Source organism: Lactuca sativa, chromosome 3 (genome assembly GCF_002870075.4).
Source record: "Lactuca sativa cultivar Salinas chromosome 3, Lsat_Salinas_v11, whole genome shotgun sequence".
Taxonomy (NCBI): Eukaryota; Viridiplantae; Streptophyta; class Magnoliopsida; order Asterales; family Asteraceae; genus Lactuca; species Lactuca sativa.
In genome coordinates, this window is record NC_056625.2 from 92089756 (window position 1) to 92106526 (window position 16771).

Below are 16771 nucleotides of genomic sequence, written 5' to 3' on the forward strand. Positions count from 1 at the left end.
TTTAAGCTTGGAAGGGAGATCTTTGGAGTGAAGGAACTTTGAAGGTAAGGGAATTGGAGTAAGGAAAGTGTGGGAATCAGAATCTACCTCACTTAGCATCTTCTAGAGGTAACAAATCGCCATCTCTACTTCCTTTCCCTTCTAGGTCTCTTTTGGTTGAAGTTTTGGAGGTTTTTAGGGATTTTGAGTTGATAAGGTGGGCTATGGGCTAGATCTGAAGTTGTAACTTCAGATTTGGACCCTTCGTAAGTTCTAAAGTCATAAAGCTTCTGTTTTGGTCATCAATGAAGCCTCCCTTGGGTAGGAAATCCCATTGTGGGCTTGGATTGGAAATTAAGATCCCTTGTAGCTATAAATGCACGCAAAGTTTTCAACTTTATGTGAAAAACATGCTCTAGGAGTTTGGATCTGGAGTTTGGAAGCTTTGCATGGCTTGATAAGCTTCTGTATGGATGAAGAACTGTGGGTACTCGACGAGTCGCAACGTCATCTCAACGAGTCATATAAAGATGGCCAAGAACTCGATGGGTATATTCGTACTATGGTAATAGGTGGTGGAGCCTTTGTCAAGTGATCCGAGAGTTATCTACAGAGTCGACATCTGCGAGGTGAGTTATCCTCACTATATCAATAGGGTCTAAGGCACCAAGGCCGATCCTTTAGTTGCTATTGCTATGTTATGCTACATGTGGTTATGATCTGTTAGATTGGAATCAGGATAGATAGTATGTTATGTCCTTAAGATCCATAGGGATTGGTATGTTTGTGACCTGCTAGGTCAGTGCTCTAGTTGTGAGAGATGGCTATGATTGATGATCAGTGAGATAATTATGTGATATGTGTATATGTCGGTATGCTAGTATGCGCACATGTTTACTTGTTGATGGTTGGATTGAGGCGGTCCTGCTTTGTGCTAAAAGCTCACGTGGCGGTGCAGTCATGCCGAAGGCTTGGTATAAATCCAGTTAGACTGTAGGCCCTGCAGGGCGGCCCAGTCAGGACGATGGCCAGTATGCATGTTAATGATTGATTGTTACTGATTTGGTATTTCAGTGTGGTATTGGTATTTTGGGGGTAGCTCATTAAGCCCTTGGGCTTACAGTTTTCAGTTATTGTTTTAGGTACTTCAGGAGATCGTGGAAAGGCGAAGGTGTGACCGTACCGCTCCTCATCCTTATGATCTGGTTTTGGGACACTCTGATGAATAATAATTTGAAAACATTTTGTAAACAAATACTATTTGGTTTTTACTCATGATTGAAAAAGTTTAAATTTGGCGTAAAATTTATGGATGTTACAAGTTGGTATCATAGCCTTGGTTTGAGTCAATTGGAGGAACATTCATGTGAATCAGTCTCAAATCAAGGGAATTTCGAAATAAAGTTTAAAATGGTTTTCAAAATAAATGATGGAGGATGCAGAGGGTATGATCAGTCGGAGACTGTAAGTAAACCCCAAAATACCATACAGTTATTTGCTATTATGATATGTTAGAACAACAAGCTAGTGTTAGGCTAAGGATCTTCAAGAATCGCATGATAGACTTGCCTGATTATACGATGCCTATTAGCCTAGGGTTTCTTGAATATGGAATTGACATCATAATTGTAGATGTTTAGTGTATGCATCACGACTATGCATAATCAAGATCTTATAGCCTGAGAATGTTGATTTGGCCTTTGGGTAGGATTGGGTATTCGAAAGTCTATTGGCTCCAGCGTTATGTGCGGCTAGCATGAACTAGCGCTGCAGGGGCTGATGAAAGTTCATGAATGCGCGAGTTATAAGGAGCTGTGAGATCAGTTGCAAGATAGGCGTTGTTCCTCTAGAAGTGAGGGTTGAGCGCATATTATGTGGTAGTAGTGTTAGGGCGTTGTGGTGATACTTGAGACAAATATGGGTAGGTGTGGAAGGTAGTATGGGCCTGTACTACTGAAAGCACAGGACCCATACGTGTAGCAAGGAAGTCACAACCCCTAGGGTTGTGGGAATTGGTCTCCCGATATTATGTTGTTTATCTGGCGTCTTGGGCATATTTTCAGCATGTTGGTGACGAGACGTTTTGCTGTTGGATTCGGGTCGGGATCAAGGTCAGGATCGGGGTCGGGAGACGGAGGGTCGGTGGTGCCGGTAGCACCTGAGCCCGTGGTATAGATAAGGACAAAGGAGTTGGATGCCAAGATCTGGGAGATTCTGCAAGATGAGATTGCTGCGGCGTTCCGAGATTAGCTGCCAGAGATATTTGGGTCGATTAAGACTGCGATGGTTGATTATTTTGATGAGTGATACACAGCTCTAGCAGAGACAGCGGGCGCTGCAGCCACATCGGCTGTAACCGTGGGAGGGGTTGGAGGAGGAGCCGGTAGGGCTTTCCAGTACTGGGACTTCGATGACACAAAGCCCCCTACGTTTGATGCTACACAGGATACGATTAGGGCTAAAATGTGGTTATCTGACATGGAGGGCTGTTTCTTCACGTGCTCATGTCCTGCTGACCAGAAGATCAGGTGTACCCTGAACCTGTTGAGGCTTGGGGCAAAGGATTGGTGGAGATTGACGATTGGGTCGTACACTGATGATCAGCGAGCTGTTGTTACTTGGGAGCAGTTCCGGGATATGTTTCGCACCAGCTATGTTCCACGCGTTGAGCGGGAGCGGCTTGCTCAGGAGCTTTTGATAATGAGACAGGATGGGGAGTCTGTGATGGAGATTACCCGTATGTTCATGGAGAGGGCTATGTTTTGCCCAGAGTTTGCTTTAGAGTAGTCTCAGATGAATCGTTATCTGAGTATGCTCAAGACTGACATTCGACAGTTTGTGTCTACACAACGTTGTGATACCCTCCTGGATCTTCAGGAAGCCGCGAGGCGGCGTGAGTTGGAGATAGAGCTGCAGTTGCAGGAGCAGCGTTAGGCACCGACACAGTCTCAGTCGGCGCCTAAGTGGTCTAAGACCGCTGATACTCGGACTGGGGTCAGCAGAGCCGCACTTGTGGAAAGTGTGGCAGGGGTCATTCTGGGGTTTGTCGAGCAGGAGGTGGGTGCCACAAATGTGTCAAGGAGGGGCACTATGCCAGAGACTGCCGTCAGTCCGCCCCTCCAGCAGATATGAGGATTTGTTACCATTGTCATCTGGTTGGTCATGTGAAGACCAACTGTCCGTAGCTCACCGCCAAGCCGGCGCAGGGTTCTGCACCAGCTGCTGTGAGGATTGGGGATGGGAGGCGAGTCAAGGTGGAGCCACCAAAGGCTCAGGGGCACGCCTTCCAGCTCACGGCCTAGGAGGCCAACGCAGCACCGGATGTGGTTGTTGGTATGTTTCTATTTCTGTTTCAGTTATTATATCTGTGATATGCTTATTGGTTGTACCTGTGTTTAGGTACGTTTTTAGTAAACTCTTTCCTGCTTTGGTTTTATTCGACTCGGGGGCGAGTCGGTCATTTGTATCTCAGACTTTCAGTAGAGGGTTTAGTGTTCCTGTAGATGAGCTTGAGTGTCCGTTGCGAGTTTCGATCGTCAACAAGCACAAGGTTTCTGCTTCTTCGATCTACCGGGGATGCGAGTTGGAGATCTTCGAGGTATCTTTCCCGATAGATCTGATTCCTATTCCCATGGGGGAAGTATGTGTGATCGTAAGGATGGATTGGCTCAGTTGATTTGGCGCCATGATCGACTGTGAGGGACAGCGAGTGGTGGTTCGAACCCCAAGTAGGGGAGAACTGGTGGTATATGGTGAGGGCACCAGGATGGGATCAGGGTTTTGTTTGGCGGCTAGAGCTCGACGGTAAATTCATCACGGGTGGGTCAATTATTTAGCGTATGTGGTGGATACGCGGGTTAGGGATCAGCCCTCAGTTTCGGAGGTCCCAGTAGTTAGAGAGTTTGCTGACGTTTTTCCGGAGGAGTTACCTGGAGTGCCTCCGGAGAGCCAGGTTGAGTTCAGGATTGATCTAGTGCTGGGTGCGGCCCCTATCGCAAAGGTGCCATACCATCTGGCACCGCCTGAGATGCAGGAGTTGTCATCTCAGTTGCAAGAGCTACTAGGAAAGCAGTTTTTCCGTCCGAGTAGCTCACCTTGGGGAGCACCGATCCTTTTGTCAGGAAGAAGGACGGTTCGCACAGGATGTGCATTGATTATAGGGAGTTGAACAAGTTAACGGTGAAGAACCGTACCCACTCCCGAGGATAGATGATCTCTTCGACCAGCTGCAGGGTGCATCTTGGTTTTCCAAGCTCGATTTGAGATCCGGTTATCACCAAGTCAGGGTGAGGGAGGAAGACGTGGAGAAGACTGCATTTCGGACTCGTTATGGTCATTACGAGTTCGTGGTAATGCCGTTTGGGCTCACCAACGCACCGGCAGTGTTCATGGATTTGATGAATCGAGTCTGCAGACCGATGCTCGATCGCTCGGTCATTGTGTTCATAGATGATATATTGGTGTATTCCAAGACCCGAGAGCAGCACGAGGAACATCTCAGGGAATTGTTGGAGGTTCTTCGGTGAGAACGGTTATATGCCAAGTTCTCTAAGTGTGAGTTTTGGTTACGAGAGGTTCAGTTCCTCGGACATCTCGTTAACCAGGAGGGGATTTTGGTCGATCCGGCCAAGGTTGAGGCGGTTATGCAGTGGAAGATTCCGAAATCTCCCTCATACATCAGGAGTTTCTTGGGGCTACTAGGGTACTACCGGAGATTTATTCGAGATTTCTCCAAGATTACAGTACCCCTCACTCATCTAACGAGGAAGGGGGTGGATTTCTGGTGGGGCTCTGAGCAGCAGAGGGCATTTGAGACCCTCCGACAGTGTTTATGCGATGCACCGATGTTGGCACTCCCCGAGGGAGTCGAGGATTTTGTAGTATTTTGTGATGCATCCATCTCAGGCTTGGGGGCGGTCCTCATGCAGAGGGGATGAGTAATAGCTTATGCATCGCGGTAGCTTAAGCTGCATGAGACGAGATACCCTACGCATGATCTTGAGTTGGGTGCGGTGGTCTTCTCTCTCAAGATTTTGAGGCATTATTTGTACGGGGTCTGTTGCACTATATATACGGATCACAAGAATTTGAGACACATCATGGATCAACCAAACCTGAACATGAGGCAGCGCAGGTGGCTGGATGTGGTCAAGGACTATGATTTTGAGATCCTTTACCATCCTGGTAAGGCGAATGTGGTAGCGGACGCCTTGAGCCGCAAGTCAGCTGGGTCTTCTACCCCATCAAGGTGTATGAGGATAGTGGTGGATTCCCCGCTTGTGAGCTTGATTAGGATGCTCAAGTTGAGGGTATGAGACCGGAGAACCGGAAGTTAGAGAGAATTAAGGGCGAGAGTGCCCGGTTTGTTTAGGATAGCCGCGGGTTATTGACCCGATACAGTCGGGTTTGGGTTCCGATGTCCGGAGGGGTTCGGCAGACAGTGATGGAGGAGGCTCATAAGTCTCACTTTTCTATTCACCCGGGGGCCACCAAGATGTACCGTGATTAGAGTTTGAGTTATTGGTGGCCTGGTATGAAGCGAGAAATCGCATGGTATGTTGAGAGGTGCTTGACCTGTAGGATGGTCAAGGCCAAGCATCAGAGGCCGCATGGTATGCTGCAGCCTCTGGAGATTCCCATGTGGAAATGGGAGCAGATCACGATGGACTTCATTACAAAGTTGCCAAGGACGGCGAAAGGGTTTGATGCTATATGGGTCATCATGGATCGATTAACCAAGAGTGCCCATTTCTTGGCCATACGAGAGAGTTCGTCGGCTGAGAAATTGGTCGACATGTATGTCAGCAAGATTGTCTCTTGCCATGGGGTTCCAGTCTCCATCGTTTCCAATCGTGATGTCAGGTTTACTTCTCGTTTTTGGTAGAGTTTCCATGAGGAACTGGGTACGCGGCTGCATTTCAGTTCAACATTCCATCCGCAGACCGATGGGCAAAGTGAGCGGACCATTCAGACCCTCGAGGATATGTTGAGGGCATGCGTCATTGACTTCGGTGGGAGTTGGGATTCCCACCTACCTCTTGCAGAGTTTGCCTACAACAACAGCTACCATTCTAGTATTGGCGCCCCGCCTTTTGAGCTGTTGTATGGTCGGTGGTGTAGGACCCCAATTTGCTATGGAGAGGTTGGGTACAGGGTGATGGTTCGGACAGAGGTAGTTCTGCAAACTACCGAAAATATACAGCAGATTAGACAGCAATTGCAGACCGCTCAGAGTCGGTAGAAAAGCTATGCTGACCCACGCCGATCTGAGTTGGAATTTCAAGTGGGTGACATGGTACTTCTGAAGGTCTCGCCCTGGAAGGGTGTGATTCGCTTTAGGAAGACGGGGAAATTGGGTCCTCGTTATATTGGGCCATTCAGGATCATTGCTAGGGTTGGCAAGGTGGCTTATAGGCTAGAGCTTCTAGAGGAGCTTAACCGGATCCACAGCACATTCCATGTTTCGCAGTTGCGAAAGTGCATTATGGACCAGGAGGCAGTAGTATCATTGGATGATATTCAGGTCGATAAGCGCCTGAATTACGTGGAGAGGCCTGTGGCCATTTTGGAGAGGAAGAAGAAGATTCTTTGGAACAAGGAAATACCTTTGGTGAAGGTGAAGTAGGAACATCGTAGGGGATTCGAGTGGACATGGGAGCCAGAGGCGGAGATACGCGAGCATTACCCAACATTGTTTATTCCAGAGGACTTCGAGGACGAAGACTAGTTCAATTGGGGGAGAATTGTAATGCCCCGATTCCTAGGTATTGATTTAAATAAGAATTTCTTTAGTTTTTAAGTCCTACTCGACGAGTTGGTTGCCCTACTCGTCGAGTAGCAGTGGGGTGGGATCGCGAGTTTAGTGACCTACTCGCCCAATCCATGAAAGGACTCGACGAGTAGGAGCTGGCAGATGAAACCTTAAATCCTGGGGGTTTGCACCCTATTTAAAGATACCTAAGCCTCCTTTGGCCTCTTTACTGTCCTGGAGAGCTCTTAAGAAACCCTAATTCGTGTGGTGCGTTATTGTGTGTGTATTAAGCTTGGAAGGGAGATCTTTGGAGTGAAGGAACTTGGAAGGCAAGGGAATTGGAGCAAGGAAAGTGTGGGAATCAGAATCTACCTCAGTTAGCATCTTCTAGAGGTAACAAATCGCCATCTCTACTTCCTTTCCCTTCTAGGTCTCTTTTGGTTGAAGTTTTTGGGGGTTTTTAGGGATTTTGAGTTGATAAGGTGGGCTATGGGCTAGATCTGAAGTTATCCAAAGTTGTAACTTCAGATCTAGACCCTTCTTAAGATCTAAAGTCATAAAGCTTCTGTTTTTGTCATGAATGAAGCCTCCCTTGGGTAGGAAATCCCATTGTGGGCTTGGATTGGACATTAAGAGCCCTTGTAGCTATGAATACACATAAAGTTTTCAACTTTATGTGAAAAACATGCCCTAAGAGTTTGGATCTGGAGTTTGGAAGCTTTGCATGGCTTGATAAGCTTCTGTATGGATGAAGAACTGTGGGTAATCGACGAGTCGCAATGTCATCTCGACGAGTCACATAAAGATGGCCAAGAACTCGATGAGTTAGATTAACAACTCGGCAAGCACGATGATGATCGCCATAGAATCGACAAGTTGTATGAACAACTCGGCGAGTCAGATGAGGTTTCCCTAATTTGTGTATGCATGGGTAACCGTCGAGTGGCAAGAAGGAAACTCGACCAGTAGTCATAGAGTTCGATTGTAAGCCAAAGAAACTCGACGAGTCACTCTGGTGACTCGGCGATTGGACAAGTACTTTAAGGAACTCGGCGAGTAGCCGATGGTACTCGACGAGTAGGGTCAACATGGACTGTTGACCTTATCTGTTGATCTTGACTTTGACTAGGGGTGGATTAGTTGGTTTATGGGATACCTTGAAAGGTTAAGGACTTATAGGTATATTCATACTATGGTAATAGGTGGTGGAGCCTTTGTCAAGTGATCCGAGAGTTGGAGTTTATCTACCGAGTCGACATCTATGAGGTGAGTTATCCTCACTATATCATTAGGGTCTAAGGCACCAAGGCCGACCCTTTTGTTGTTGTTGCTATGGTATGCTACATGTGGTTATGATCTGTTAGATTGGAATCAGGATAGATAGTATGTTATGTCCTTAAGATCCGTAGGGATTAGTATGTTAGTGATCTGCTAGGTCAGTGCTCTAGTAATGAGAGATGGCTATGATTGATGATCAGTGAGATAGTTATGTGATATTTGTATATGTCGGTATGTTAGTATGTGCACATGTTTACTTGTTGATGGTTGGGTTGAGGCGGTCCTGCTTTGTGCTGAAGGCCAACATACACTAAGGGCGGTCCAGGGAGACTGAAGGCCCACGTGGCGGTCCAGTCATGCTGAAGGCTCGATATAAATCCAGTTAGACTATAGGCCCTGCAGGGCGGTACAGTCAGGTCGATGGCCAGTATGCATGTTATTGATTGATTGTTACTGATTTGGTATTTCAGTGTGGTATTGGTATTTTGGGGGTAGCTCACTAAGCCCTTGGGCTTACAGTTTTAAGTTGTTGTTTCAAATACTTCAGGAAATCGTGGCTAGGCGAAGGCGTGACCGTACCGCTCCTCATCCTTATGATCTGGTTTTGGGACACTCTGATGAATAACAATTTGAAAACATTTTGAAAACAAATACTATTTGGTTTTTACTCATGATTGAAAAAGTTTAAACTTAGCGTAAAATTTATGGATGGTACAATGTGCCTTTCTCCTCTCATCTTTGTCTAATTTTCCATTTCTCACCCTCCGAAAATCTCCAAAAACAATCTACCCTATGCTATCTCTTACCGTCACATACCCTTTCCTTTCTCATAAATGATCCCTAAAAAAGTCTACTTAGGTTACCGAATCAATTGTATGGAAAACAGAAGGGGTTTACATTGAAATATATTTTCTTTTTCTTGGAGAATGGGCTTCTTATTGTATAATAATATATTATAAGTTACTATAACAAAAATATGTAAGACATACTTATAAAAAACTAATAAAAAGAAGGTGTGATCTTGAGAAACATGCCTCCAAAAGTCTTTAATAACGATGTTATCTTCTTTTCTTAATAAAGAAGATTTTATTATTTACTTATCAAGGAAGAGTTTCATTACAAGATAACTTTGGTGCCAAAGTATTTTCCATTGTGCATATCTCACTGACAATCCTCTCTTTAAATAGAGGATTAGCTTTCTTATTTTCATCATCTCTTTTTCTCAAAGGCATTGTAATTTGAACATATATTGTAGTAAACAAAGAGGGTAAGATGCACTAAAACGAAAAAGACTTAATGCATCAAACAACCCCTAAATCTAAATTACGAGAACCATATTGGTTCAAACAGAATAGGACTAAAATATCAAACCACAATCAATCACATGCAATGAAAAATACCATTCAAAAAGAGAATCAAATAGGCATAGAGATTTACGTGGAAAACCAATTCAGGGAAAAAAACAATGGGCGGATAAAGCTGAGAACCAAACCACTAAAATATTGAAGTGTTTACAGAGCTTGATCAAAGAGATTATAATGAACTATAATGATTTAGTGATAAATGGTTGAAACCCTAGAAAATTTCAATCATAAAAGGGAGAATAAGAAAAATCCAGCGTTCAATTGAGGTTAAAAGCAAAAAGGTTTTCGCAATTTGGCTAATTTGGTCCTTCAAGAATGGAATATTTGCAGTTCAGAAACAAGTCCTTTTTACACCTGAAAACACCCATTTTAGACTTGGTGCCCTTTTTAGACGTGAAACAACCATTTTAGACCTACTGCCCGTTTTAGACCTGAAACACTCATTTTAGAACTGGCGTCCTTTTTAGACCAAAAACCATCAATTTAGAAGTGGATTGTTGAAAAGACAATGTACCCCTTGAAGTGCAACTTGTCATCCTAGAAGACATACAATTATGGACCTTTGTGAGTATAAAGTTCCAGTCTTGCTATCTAGTTTATTAGATCTTGTCATTTGGGTTTTTTTTTGCACTTTTGGTTCATTTTATGGGTGATCTTGGAGTTGAGTGGACTCCAATATCTCTTTATGTGTTTAGAATGCTTCTTGGACCTCATGGACTAGGAAAGTTGTGATCTTTTGCCTTCCCCTTTAGCCATGCTAGTTATCTTGACCCTTTAGGTCATTTTGGTGTATTAAAGTTTAGATCTTGGAAGATTGTGGCATTATTATGGATAAAGTTGGAAAATTTATCCATCTAGACATCTTGTTGATTCAGATCTGGAAGTTGGTGACTTGGACTTAATGGATTAAGTTGAGAAAGATGCATTTTGGGTCCCTTTGAGATTTAAAGTCCAGATTTTGGTGACTTGGACCTTCCTAATGGATAAATTTAAAATCTTTATACATTAAGACCTTGGAAAGGATCATATCTGAGCTTTGGAGCTCTTGGAATCAAAAGAAAATGGATTAAGCTCATTTGAGCTGTCTAGACCAGTCCCCACGGCATGGCCTTAGGCTGCCACAACGTGGAGAATGGGGGATTAACGACTGTATTGGCATTTTTTTTCCCACGATGTGGACAAGGAAGGCCACGACGTGGAGGGCTACTGATTGATAATTTTGACTTTGACTTTGACCGTTGACTTGTTGACATGTTTAAATCTTGGTCAACCTTGAGTAGAATTGAGCATTTGGCTAAGGATTAGTTTCAGTTTGGATTTAGGAAGCTTGGGATGGATGTTTTGTTGCTGAGGTAGCTGTTGGGATTTTGTTGAATAGTTCAAGTGAGTCTCTTCATTATACTCATGGGTTGAAAGCACCAATGCCGACCCACTACACTATGTTTGTAGGATGATAATTGTTTTTGTGAAACCTGCTGATATCATTGTATGTGCATGTTGTCTTTGTGACTCTTGTTGATATGATTGTATGTTTAGATGTAGGGGTGAAATAGACCTAGTATTGGTTGAAAGAGACCGAAGGGGGTGAAATAGATCCAATTCCAGTTAAAAGAGACCAGAGGGGGTGAAATAGACCTAGTACTGGTTGAAAGAGACCAAAGGGGGTGAAAGATACTCAATTTAGTTTTGAACTATTATATATGTATGGTATGGGGTATTTTGGGGGAACTCACTAAACTTTGTGTTTATAGTTTTATGTTTATGGTTTTAGGTACTTCTGTTTTTAAATGAAGCCCTGCTTAATCGCACTGCATCCCCTGAAGATTATTTCCACACTAAATGTTTATGAATTATTCGAATGTTTTTTGAATACTTTGACTCTAATCGTCTTCTGGAAAAATGAATGAATGGTCTAAACTTATTTAAAAGCGAAATTTTTACTCAGAAATTTTGGGACGTTACAAGTTGGTATCAAAGCCTTGGTTTGAGGGATTTGGGCACACTCTCTGGTGTTTCTGAACTCAAACTGAGGATTTCTAAAGTCTCTTAAAAGAAAATGATTTTCTAAATAGGTTTTCTAAGAAAAAGGGTGCGATGCATGCAATCAGTCGAGCTCAAGTAAGTTTTCCCAAAATACCCATACATATGATATGGTTATTGTTTTGGTAGGAGTGTGTGAGAATTTCATGCTAGATTAGGGCTAAATATCTAATCAAGATTTGCATGATAGAATGCTAGAAGAGATGCCTTTATATTCTTGTTGATTGAGCTTTTGGAACTGCATATGCTAGTTTTGATTTCATATTGTTTGATAGAATGGCCTGATTTAAGTGAGGCACTAGTTTAGATTACTCGATGTTCGAATGTTTCTTTCTTTGTGTTCTTAGGGACCTCCAATAATATCGACTAACTATTAAGAAAATATGTTGTGTTACATATTGCGGGGATTAGATAATGTTAGAAGGTTAGGTTCAACTTTATTGCGCAGGTCTTGCTTGAGACCAACTATTATAGTGTGAGACCTTATAGTTGAAGAATTATCTAGTGCATGTGGCATTTAATTGTATTCGTGAGGTAGTTAGAAGGTATTAGAGGGCGTCTCTTATGCAGCTGACGGCGGAGAGTGGTGCGAAGGGAGCCCTAGGAAAGCCTACGTAGAATGTTAATTAGAATGTGCTTGTGTGAGCATTTTCGAAAGAGAGATTCTAGAAGGAGAATCTACGAAGATTAGCAATGATGGTAGAAGTTCGTAGCATCGCAAAAGAAAGTTAGTTGGAGGATGTCTTTTCATTTTTTATGGCCTATAGAATATTACTGCCCGAATGTTGCTTGCTTTGTGCTTTGTGGGACCCATACTGATGTGAGCTAACTATTAAATGAATATGTTAAGCTACATGCTAGAAAGATTAAATAATTCTAGAATGATTGATTTGGCCATATTGTGCAGCTCTCGTTTGAGTCTAACCGTTGTAGGGTTGGGTCTTTTATTTGAAAGATTATTTAAGTTTTGTTGCATGTAATTGTATTCAAGAAGTAGTTAGCTGATATTAGTAGCCGTTCTTTAGCAGTTGATCGTTGGGTGAGGTAGGAATCCAAGGAGAGTCTAGGAAGTGCCTTAGAGGAATTGGTGCACTGTTTAGCGGTGCATATTCTTTTGATGGCGAGTTATGTGATTGGATCGGACGATAGTGGACATGAGTAGTTACTTACAGGATTCGGAACGATTCTTGAGGAAAGTACGGATAGGTGTCCAAGATAGTGGACATGAGTATATTGATCATATTTTTGCAGAGTGTTATGATTTGATTGCTTTATGGTCTTGTATTGTTGTTTGGTGGGGTGTTAATCTTTTTCAGATTACAACGGACTCTCTTATCAATTGGGCAACGTCTTTTTCTAGGATAATCGGTCAACGTAAAGATTTCGATGCAATGATCTTAATCTCGTTTTGGTGCATTTGGAATTTCAGAAATGCAATGATTTTTGGAGCGCTACTCCCAGGAAATCCTTGATTTTTGATGATGTTGTTTATAAGTCTTTTGATTGGATTTCGAATATGTGTACAAAAGGCAATCTTAGTTGGTCTTCTTGGCTTCATAATCCTATTTCAGCAACTATTTTGATGTAATTTTTTTCTAGCTTCTTGGTAAATTTAATAATATTCCGCGTTCAAAACAAAAGTATATCTTAAAAAAACTTGACTAAATTTGTAATTATCTCAATTAAAACCACTTCAAAAGTGAAGGGCTTATAATATAAACACTCATGATTGGTTTACGCTACTGACACCAAAATTTCGCCTCCATCCCACCCGTACCGATTTACCTTTCGGTGCCATCGACATCGACAGACGACATAACACAGGTTGGTTTCCCCTTCCTCGTTGCTCTCGTTTTTCTACTTCTTTTACCCACAACACATCTAGTCTTCTGATCTTGTCTTCGCTAAATGATTCTATCTCCCAATCCTCCATTCTCTTGCGGTGAGTATACAAAATTCTAACTTTCATTTTTTTTATTTTTTTTATTTTTTATTTTTAAATCTAATTAGTGTATTGTGAACCTAATGTACTAACTGTGATTGTGAATTTGTTTGAGCGAGTTTATAGCGGCATTATCAACTTAATTTGTGATTTTCTTAATTGTTGGAACAGAGGACACTTGGAATTTCTTAGTTACATACCTAATTGTTTAGAATGAAATTAGCCGACTAATTGTTGGTTAATATAGTGATTTTTTCAATGTTAATTTTCTTCCTGTTTTTGACTACTTAAAAGCAACATACATATCTTGTAGATATAATTCATTAAGAGAATTTTTGTCTTACAGTGGAGAAGAATGAACCTTATGATAGTATTTTAGAATTTGGTTGGTTTGTTTTGTATGTCCTTATTGTTGTATTATATTCCATTGCAGGGATTATGGAGCTAACAAGAATGCTTAATGATCTTTTCATATCTATAAGAAAAAAACCAGTGGATGTAGAACGTGATAGATTAAGCAGCTTGCCAGATAAACTAATCCATAAAATCCTTTCTTTGCTTAACATCAAAGATGTTATTAGCACTAGTGTATTGTCATCTAGATGGAGGTTTAAATATCTGTCATCCTCGACTTTCTGATCTTACACTTGTATCTACACCCCCTAATATGGAATTAGAAGAGGTTGTGACTATGGTTACACCTCAACTCCAGAATCTCACTATTAAATGGTGTGAAGGGAAACATCTGATTTCTGCACCTGGGCTTATCTCCTTGGTTATAGAAGGTTTTCATCCTTGGCAGGTTTCTACACCATTAAGATTCCATTCTTTGGAGAAGGTTGACTTGTTTATGTACGATCCACACAAAGCAGATGCTCATAGTATAGTTTGTTTGCCTCAACAACTCCAAAGTGTCAAGTTTCTTACACTTAACTTGGGGATTCTCATGGTATTGGTCATTGATATTGTTTATCTTCTGCATCTTACTAGGATTTTTAATCTCGAGTTTGGCAAATACTCTTGTATACACACAAACATGGTTATGAAGATTGCATTAATCTATACCTAATTTCCTTTTCTTTTATCTTTTGCAGCGTCTCTTTTCACAATGGAAGGTATATCTAGATTTCTTGCACCCCTCCATTGTTTTATGTTGTGTGTGTCTCTATGTGTGTATACACACATGGGTAGTTTATTTTGATAATCATAAATATTTTGTGAGTGTAAGAACCAATCTGGAGCATAGATTAAAAGAATCAATGGTTTTGATGAGAATCACAATTACTTATCCATAACTAAATCCATTTAGTTTAGGAAGGTTTTCAATACTCAAGATTCAATTAGAATCATTGATTTTTTTCAATTTGACACTCTCAAATTTTTCTTACTTTTCATTCTCACACACATACACAGTTATTAAGATCACATTCATCTGTTTGTAATTTTCTGCAGAGTCTATCTTCATCCATGAAACTAGTCCCACATAAAGCTTGTGTGTTTGCTAACTCAAAGATTCTGAAGTTTACAATAAAACTGGTAGTAAAGGTATACCTGGAGGTGCGGGTATTAGTGTAATCTAAAAATAAGTTCAAGGTGCATTTTATCATTTTATATTTTTTTTTGGTGTTTGATTTAATCGAGGCCATGTTAGCCAGGTGTCCGATTGTTTAGCAACAGTAGAGTAGTGGTTAGTTCCTATCTTCCAGGATAGCAAGTAGATAAGAATGTTTGCTTCTGTTTTGTTTTTGATGCGAATAAGAAACACATAAAATTGCCCCAGATACTCTCTCTTTTAACCTTGTTTCATTTTCTTTGTACCTCTGTTTTTTGCTGTGTTAAATAGGTGCTGAACCATCATCTGGTTCAGAGCTCATAGCACACAATATAGTGCATGCCAAAGTATCAACCTCGAACAACAGAAATGAGTGAGAGAAACCATGAGAAAGAGAGTCAGGTAACCTTACACTGCCCCATGTTGACGAGAAGCAACTATGCGGCTTGGGAAATAAAGATGAAGGTGTTTATGCAAGCAAAAGGGGTCTGGGATGCTGTTGAGCCCAAAACAGCAAACACCATTGTTGAAGTGAAGAAAGATAAGATGGCTCTGGCAGCCATTTACCAAGGTATACCCAAAGAACTGTTGTTGTCGATTGCTAAGAAACAAACTGCAAAGGATGCGTGGGAAACGCTCAAAGTCATGTGTATGAGGGCAGACCTCATTAAGAATGCAAAAGTCCAGACTCTCAAGGTTGAATTTAAAGCTCTCAACATGAAAGAAACGGAGCATGTAGATGACTTCACCATGAAGGTGAATAACATTGTAAGCAACATACGTGCATTGGGTGATTCAGTAGAGGAACCCTATGTTGTAAAGAAAATATTACTAGTTGTTCTTGGAAAGTTCGTGCAGATAGCTTCGACCATAGAGCAATTTGAAGACATAAACAAGATGACAGTAGAAGAAGTGATTGGTTGACTAAAAACGTATGAAGAAAGAATTCGTGGGCATGCTGAAATAGAAGATAGGAAGCTATTACTTACACACCAAGAATGGGCTGAGAGAAGTAAGAAGCAACGTGAAGAAGAACAGAAGTCATCAAAAAACTGTACCGGGGAAACCCAAACAGCTCACGAGGCTGAGGAAGAGGTAGGGGTAAAGGTGGAAGCCAAAGCAATCGCGGACGAGGTAGAGGAGGAGGTTATCATCAAAGAGAAGGAAACTAAGGAGGCTGTGGAAACTCAAACAACTGAGACAAACGTACTATATAGTGCTATAACTATCAGGATATGGGGAACTATGCTTTTGAATGCAAAAATCCTCAGCGAGAACGTAAACAGGAGGCAAATTTGACTCGAGAACACCAAGATAATGAACCTGCACTACTACTTGCTAGTCACAACCCGTATGAAGTCATTGAAGAGGTGTTTCTCAATGAGAAGAACCTAGTCCCAACACTGAAAAAGACAAGCGAGCCACCTACCCTTTCAAATATGTGGTACCTCGACAATGGAGCGAGTAACCATATGACTGGACAAAAGGATAAGTTTCATACACTGAATAAATCAGTCCACGGCTTTGTTAAATTTGGAGATGGGTCAAAAGTTCGTATAGAGGGTCGAGGATCTATTGTTTTTCAGTGCAAAAATGGAGATGAATGGTGCTAAAGGAAGTATATTACATACCAAGCTTATGTAGTAATATCATAAACTTGGGTCAACTAGCAGAAGATGGGTATCAAACTGTGATTCTTGGCTCTTTCTTGTGGGTTCATGACTACACAGGAAGTCTTTTGATGAAGTTAGAACGCTCCCCGAACAGACTTTACAAGATAAGTCTGAATGAATTAAAAGGCAAGTGTTTAGTTGGAAAGGTTGATGAACCAACGTGGTTGTGGCATAAGCGCCTAGGCCAATATT

General features: G+C 41.8%; 1 protein-coding gene across 1 annotated transcript; it reads left to right on the top strand.

Moving 5' to 3' along the window:
* Positions 1-15275: 15275 nt before the first annotated feature.
* On the top strand, positions 15276-16519 carry LOC111908495 (uncharacterized). The gene is made up of 3 exons (XM_023904318.1): positions 15276-15825; positions 15874-16112; positions 16178-16519. The coding sequence occupies exons 1-3, from the start codon at positions 15276-15278 to the stop codon at positions 16517-16519; spliced, it is 1131 nt and encodes a 376-aa protein (XP_023760086.1).
* The last annotated feature ends 252 nt before the right edge of the window (positions 16520-16771 follow it).